Here is an 8042-nt window from a genome sequence, read left to right on the forward strand (position 1 = left end):
CACTGTACCCTCTGCCTCCCAGGTTCAAGTGATTCTCCTGCCTCAGCCTCCCAAGTAGCTGGGATTACAGGTGCCCACCACCACACCCGGCTAATTTTTTGTATTTTTAGTGGAGACGGGGTTTCACCGTGTTTGGTCAGGATGGTCTTGAACTCCTACCCTCAGTTGATACACCCACCTTGGCCTCCCAAAGTGCTGGGATTACAGGCGTGAGACACCACGCCTGGCCTATAGTCACATCTTGTCTAGCCAAGATGGCAGAAGTGGTTCAACTGGTTGAGTATTTGCTTTCAAGATTCTTTGGAAGGTTCTGCATTTATATGATTAGATTGTCATTGTTCATATCCTCATAAGATCTCATCAGTTTTAAGTGCATCAGCATCAGTATATAATCTTAAAATGTGACTCCATCTAGGAGACAATATATTAATCAGGCTCTTCTCTGAAGGATGTTTGGGTGGTTCTAAAACTCAATCGACCCTTAAAGCAAAGGGGAAAAATCCCCAACCTTTATTAAGTACCTCCTAGGTGCTAGCCACTATGGAAGATGCTTTCTCTTGCAATGGTCTTCCAAGATAGGAACTATCCCTTCCATCTTTCACAGGGGGAATTAATGATTCATATGATATATCTACCATTTTTTCCAAAGACACAAGCTAGTAAAGAGGCAGGGACACCAGGTCTGCCTGATCTCCTCCATGCCTCCCTGCCATTGTTGTACCAAACAACAGTGTAAGATCCAGAGATATTCTGAGTAGTGGCAACATCTCGGGACTAAACATACAGACAGCTTCCTAAGGACTTGGAAGTAATTAAGACCAAAGTGATTTTACCAACAAAGCTATCAAAAGTCAATGATCCAACACATTGCTCTGTCATCCTGCCACATATGAATGCTTTCCTTCCTTCACACTACACCTTGAAGTTAGTGGAGTTCTTGAGGGCCACACACATAGTAAGACTACAACCTAATATGGTTGTGTAGCTTGCTCAAGGTCACTGGAAGAGAGCTAAGTCATTCTCCTGCCTCAGTCCTATAGACCTTGAAGACACACATGCTGGGAGAAGGCACCACGGTGATATCCTAGGAAGTCAGTGGCAGGGGCAGAACTGGAACCCAGATGGCTATATTTCTACTTTGCTGCTCTTTCCACCCCAACTATTCCAAAGCAAAGGGAGGGTCAGTAGTCAACATACAGCTTTCATGCAAACTTAACAGATAGCATCAGAGAGTAAGATCAGAATCCCTTGCAGAAAGAATAAAAGTGGAACTTACATCCAGGGCATCCTGTGTTTCTTGCTTAGTAGGATTCATTCGATGTAACCGTTCATAAATAACAGTGTCAGCACCTTTACAGTAAAGCTTGATATTGCCTTCTGGGGTTCTTACTGGCAGTAAAAGAAGGAAATAAACACAACAAAGTTTGATTTTTTTTAATATATATTTTTTGAGACAGGGTCTTGCTCTGTCGCCCAGGCAGGAGTGCAGCAGTGCAATATTGGCTCACTGTAGCCTTGACCTCCCAGGTTTGCAATCCTCCCATCTCAGCCTCCCGAGTAGCTGGGACTACAGGTGCATGCCACCATGCCTGGCTAATTTTTATTTTTATAGATATGGAGGCCTCACTATGTTATCCAGGCTGGTCTTGAACTCTTGGGCTCAAGTAATCCTCCTGCCTCAGCCTCCCCAAGTGCTGGGATAACAGATGTGAGCTACAGCACCCAGCTAAGTTTGATTTCTTAATATAAAACTACATTTACAAAGTTAATTTGAAGTGTTACTATCTCATAATTCACTATTAGCTTAAAACCATCAGTTCCTCTAGAAAAGTGTTGCCTTCAACAAAACTAGTAAGTCATTATCTACATTGAATATAATAGTGAAATAAATATAAAAAGATTCCTTCACAGTCAGCTCTGTTTTTCATAACCTTAGTTATTCTTCCAACAAATATTTACTGACTCCCTACCATATGCTATGCCATGTGCTAGTTACTTTCTTTCATAGAATTTTTCTCCATCCAACCAACAGGAAGTTTCTTAACTATGAACTCGCAACACTTACTGCCTTTAATACTTGGACCACAACACCCCTCCTTGTGACCTTTTTATTTTTTTGTTTTTTTGATTAATGCAATAATTGTAATACATCCCTCATTGCTAACTAGATTTTAAGTCAAGGTAGATGGCAAGCATGATAATCAGTCTAGATCTGTGTGAGGGACACAGAAAGCATTCAGTAAGTGTGCCTAAGGAGAGTGTAATAGACAGTTAAACCTATATATTTTTATTGGTTAAAAATTCAGTCATAGTGGAGAAGGCTTGTAGACACCACCTTAACCAAGTGATCAAAGTTAACATCTCCAATAATGAGACAAACCAATAATATATACCTTCTGGCCAGGCAGGGTGGCTCATGCCTGTAATCCCAGCACTTTGGGAGGCCAAAGTGGGCTGATCACCTGAGGTTGGGAGTTGGAGACTAGCCTGACCACCATGGAGAAACCTTGTGTCTACTAAAAAATACAAAATTAGCTGGGAGTGGTGGCGCATGCCTGTCATCCCAGCTACTCAGGAGGCTGAGGCAGGAGAATTGCTTGAACCTGGGAGGTGGAGGTTGTGGTGAGCTGAGATCATACCATTGCACTCCATCCTGGGCAACAAGAGTGAAACTCAGTCTCAAAAAAAAAATATATATATATATATTACATATACATATACACACACATATACATATATACATACATATACACACACACACATATATAAATATATACATATAAATATATACGTGTGTGTGTGTGTGTATATATACACCTTCTGATGTGATATTTAAAGAAGAGCACAGCATCACTAATGTACTCTTCCTGCCAACAATGTATAACCTAGCTCTAATCATAAGGGAATATCAGACAAATCCAAGTGGGGGGATAGCCTATAAAATAACCAGTGTGTGGTTTTTAAAAATATCAATGGATGAAAGATCAAAAAGAGATTGAACCATCCTTGACTCAAAGTCATGGTCACCTAATGTAACCTGTGATCTTGGATTGGATCCTGGACCAGAAAAACATAAAGAATGAACTGCCCTAGTAAAATCTGAAATAGTCTATTGATTAGATAATATTGTACTGTGTTCAATTTTCTGGTTCTGATCATTGGACTGTATATATAAGTGAGTGTTCCTATTCTTAGGGAATACCTACTATGGTATACAGTATAGTATTTAGGGGAAAGGGACATTAGGCCTGTAATTCAGTCTCTTTTTTATATTTTTATTTTCTTTTTTTATCATGTAATCTTGCTCCTTCTAGTGCAATTTATTCTCAAATGGTTCAGAAAACAATAATGTGTACGTATGTGTGTGTACATATATATGTATGTATATATATAGATATATAAATGAAATTATATGTATATGGCAAATGTTAACAATTGGTGGATATGGAAGAGTATGAGAGTATGAGAGTTCTTTAAACCATTCTTGCAACTTTTCTGTAAGTCTGAGATTATTTCAAACTACAAATTTAAAGCAGTTCAGTGGTAGGAAGTGATTTTCATCTTCACTTGGTGGTCTGTTACGTGCCTGCATTGCAGGTATGATTTTGATTCATAAGCATAGCCTTGATTTTCTCAGAAATCTTTTCCTGCTGAGCCCTCCCTTCCCTGCCATCAAGTACAGAAGACAGCACTCAGAGGTGCTCAAAAAATAAAAGAGCTTGTGTTGTTTAAAATAAAAGACTGCTACAAACGTCTATCTGCTGCTTCAGAAGCGTTCCACCTGCCACCCCAGATTCAGCATCTGGCAGCCCACATGGTTAAAGAATGTCAGCAGCTATAATCCCAGCTACTCAGGAGGCTGAGGCAGGAGAATCGCTTGAACCTGGGAGGCGGAGGTTTCAGTGACCTGAGATCACGCCACTGTACTCCTGGGTGACAGAGCAAGACTCCATCTAAAAAAAATAAAAATAAAAAAGAGAGAGAGAGATTAAAAAAGAATATCAGCAGCATTTGCAAGAGTCAGAGATACTGCGGCTGTCCCTTTGAGTAGGGAACATAGTGAAGAATGAAGAAAACAATACCAGTTTCAAAAAATCTACAGAAATCTCCCAGGAGCTCTGCAGCTCGTTCGCTGGCTGCTTTATCCTGGTGCCGTTCAATACAATGGGCACAAGCAATATCTAAATGAGCGATTCATAGACAGACTCTGAGGGGCACTTACCAATGATAGACATTCGCTTCCGGTCACTGTTGAAGTCCAAAATGGCAAGAACATTATAAGTCCTTTCAGTGCCCAGCTCACTGATGGTGATGGTGTTCTGGGTCCTGGCGAGGAAGGCAAAGCCGAAGTTCCTGGCAGCATTTACCAGGGCACCTTCATCGGGTGAGGCTGCCTGGTAGTTGAGCTGACCTAACAAGAAAGCAAGAGAAATCCCAGAAAAGCTGTAAAACCAAATGCAGAGCTCATTGTTGAGGCCTCCGCTGAGGCTCCTGAGGGGGTCAGCTGGGCTGCAAAGCCCAAAGCATCCCCAGGAAAACAAGTCATTAACTCTGAAGGGTTATACCAAGATGGAAACTTCTTTGTTTTATCTTGACTTAAAAACAGTAATACAAACTAAAAGTGAAACACTGGCGGAGAATGGGGAAAAATTCCCATAATCCCACTATCCACAGGAAAAACAACAGGTGTCGACACTTTATCATTCCTTCCAACACCTTTTAAAATGTCTGTATCTGAAATTGTTTCTATCAAGCTGAATACACATTTACATCTTGATTATTTTAATGCTGTATCTGAGTATATTGCCATCCCTTTTTAAATTTAAATTCTTTATAAACATTTAAACAGATGTAAACATGTTATCATTTTCCCATTACAGACACTTAGTTTATTTCCAAAGTTTTTTACTCTCAAAAAATAACATTTTAATAACCCTTTTGTATGTGTGCAAAGATTTTTCTGTTTCTTTTTTCTTTTTAGAGACAGAGATCTCCCTATGTTGTCCAGGCTGGTCCTGATCTCTGGGGTCCAAGTGATCCTTCTGCCTCAGCCTAATGAGTAGCTAGGACTACAGGTGCATGTCACCACACCTGGCTTATTCTCTTTCTTTCTTGTTTTTCTGAAACAGAGTCACACCATGTTGCCCAGGCTGCAGTGCAGTGGCACGATCATGGCTCACTGCAGCCTCAATCTCCCCAGGCTCAGTGATCCTCCTACCTCATCCTCCCAAGTAGCTGGGATTACAGGTACATGCCACCACACCTAGCTAATTTTTTGTATTTTTTTTGTAAAGACAGGGTTTCACCATGTTGCTCAGGCTTTTCTCAAACTCCTGGACTCAAGTGATTCGCCTGCCTCAGTCCGTGAGGTGTTGGGATTACAGGCGTGAGCCACTGCCCCAGCCCCTGGCTTATTTTCTAAGAGCAGATTCCTATTAGGAAAATACTGAGCCACAGAACACTGACAATTTTAAAACTCATTGGTATACATTACTAATTTGTTTTCCAAGAAGGTTGTATCAGTTTATCTTCCCTCTGAAAGAGTATGTTTTCTTTCTTTCTTTTGTTTTTTTGAGACAGGGTCTTACTCTGGCACCAAGGCTGGAGTGCAGTGGCACCATCTCAGCTCACTGAAGCCTCGATCACCCCAAGTGCAAGTGATCCTCCTACCTCAGCTTCCCGAGCAGCTGGGACTATTGGCGCACATCACCACGCCCAGCTAATGTTGGTATTTTTTTGTAGAGATGGGATCTCACCATGTTGCCCAGGCTATTTTTTTCTTTACCATAGCTATATTCTCCTTATAAAAAACAAAACAAAACACAAAAAAACACAGGCTGGGTGCGTTGGCTCACACCTGTAATCCCAGCACTTTGGGAGGCTGAGGCAGGCAGATGATGAGGTCAGGAGATTGAGACCATCCTGGCTAACATGGTGAAACCCTGTCTGTACTAAAAATATAGAAAGTTAGCCAGGCATGGTGATGCGTGCCTATAGTCCCAGCTACTCGGGAGGCTGAGGCAGGAGAATCACTTGAACCCAGGAGGTGGAGGTTGCAGTGAGTCGAGACTGCACCGCCGCACTCCAACCTGGTGACAGAGCGAGACTCCATCTCAAAAAAAAAAAAAAGAAAGAAAGAAAAGAAAAGTTGAAATCAACCAACCAACCAACCAACCAACCTTAGTTTGATCACTATCCGATATCTTAATGTTTAAAAGTTAAATAATGGAAAATTGTCTTCTATTCACAACTACATTTCAACAATAAGAATAAGCTAGGTTCGGTGGCACATGCCTGTAATCCCAACTATTCAGGAGGCTGAGGCAGGAGGATCACTTGAGCCCAGGAGTGTGAGGTTATAGTGAGCTTTGATCATTCCACTGCACTCCAGCCTGGCAGACAGAGCAAGATGCAGTCTCTTTTAGGAAAAAGGAAAAAACCAATAAGAATAGGAATAAATCTCACAGCCAGATACACAAAAGAGTACATATGCTACATGATTCCACTTATATAAGCCAAAAACTGACAAAGCTAATCTGTGTTATTCATAGTCAGGAAAGTCCTTTTCTTGGAGAGTTAATCACTGCAAAGGAATGTAAAGGGAATTCTAGGGGGATTGACAATTTTTTTTTTTTTTTTAAATCTGGGTGCTCATTATAAGAGTATTAGCTTGTGAAAATTCATTGAGTTATATACTTATGATACGTACATATCTCTGTATACACATGTTGTACTTCAGTAAAAAGTTTAAAAAATACTCTGCCTACCCGAGATCTTCTATTTTTCTACTCTAGTTATTTTGTCTCAAAATAGAAGGAAAAGCATTTCCATGGCCAGATGACTTTGGACAGAAAGAGCATTTAGTTTTCCAGAATACTTTGACCAGGATGAAGGCCACAGATGCATGGGCAGCTGTTTATCCCCTAGTCTCACTTAGAATGGTCAGTGCTCTGGGGTAATGGTGGCAGAGAGAGCTAAACACACCTCCTTCTTTCACAATTGGCTCAGAGGATTCACTCTTTAAGTCAGAACTAATCACTTCCTAATTAATAATTAAAGATGACACTTTAGGATCTCTCTATATTAGTTCACCCAGAAAGTCATTCACTAGAAGCTATAAATGCACTTCCTAAATCCGGCCACGTAGCAAACATATACAAGTGCCAGAGGGCGATGTATTTAACCAGAGACAAATCAGCAGCGATGAGAACAAAGCCTTTCCCTTCAGCAATTTAAGCTGGCACAGCGATATATGGCATAAGTGACAGCAAACGCATTTCCAGCAGAAAAAAGAAACAAAATAATAAAAGGTGGTAAAGTTCCCACAAGTAAGACAATCATATCTAGAGCAAACACCTTGATCTTTTTATCATTAAAGAAAAAAGAAATGTTTTCCATTACCTTCCGATAATGGAATCACAGAATTGTAGACTAACAGAGATGGGAAGAATGTCAAAGACTTGGTCCAAATTTCAACCTTATGACTGCTGGAAGACACTTGGACTAAAAAACTATGCAGCCATAAAAAAGAACAAAATCATGTCCTTTGTCACAATAGAGATTAGGCCATTATCCTAAGCAAATTGACTCAGAAACAGAAGACCACATACCTAACACATGTTTTCACTTAACATTGGGTACTCATGGACATAAAGATTGCAAAAATAGATAGTGGGGACTTCAAGAGAGAGGAGCGAGGGAGGGCAACAAGGGTTGAAAAACTTGTTATCAGGGCCAGGCGCAGTGGCTCACGCCTGTAATCCCAGCACTTTGGGAGGCCGAGGCCAGTGGATCATGAGGTCAGGAGTTTGAGACCAGCCTGGCCAACATAGTGAAACCCCATCTCTACTAAAAATATGAAAACTTAGCCAGGTGTCGTGGGGTGCACCTGTAATCCCAGCTACTCAGGAGGTTGAGGCAGGAGAATCATGTGAACCCAGGAGGCAGAGGTTGCAGTGAACCGCGATCGCACCATTGCACTCCAGCTCGGGCGATAGTTCGAGACTCCGTCTCAAAAAAAAAAAAAAAAAAAAAAAAAAAAA

General features: G+C 41.0%; 1 protein-coding gene across 1 annotated transcript in view; it reads right to left on the reverse strand.

Annotated features, from left to right (window-relative positions):
- Positions 1 to 8042, reverse strand: part of ATP8B1 (ATPase, aminophospholipid transporter, class I, type 8B, member 1) — an 81308-nt gene that overhangs the window by 25297 nt on the left and 47969 nt on the right. Inside the window, exons 15-16 of the mRNA XM_011949533.1 lie at positions 4223 to 4411; positions 1277 to 1389 (exon numbers count right to left, since the gene is read on the reverse strand). Coding sequence (XP_011804923.1) covers positions 1277 to 1389; positions 4223 to 4411 — 302 coding nt within the window. The remainder of the gene's footprint in view (positions 1 to 1276; positions 1390 to 4222; positions 4412 to 8042) is intronic.

This window comes from Colobus angolensis, unplaced genomic scaffold, assembly GCF_000951035.1.
Source record: "Colobus angolensis palliatus isolate OR3802 unplaced genomic scaffold, Cang.pa_1.0 Scaffold108, whole genome shotgun sequence".
Classification (NCBI taxonomy): Eukaryota; Metazoa; Chordata; class Mammalia; order Primates; family Cercopithecidae; genus Colobus; species Colobus angolensis.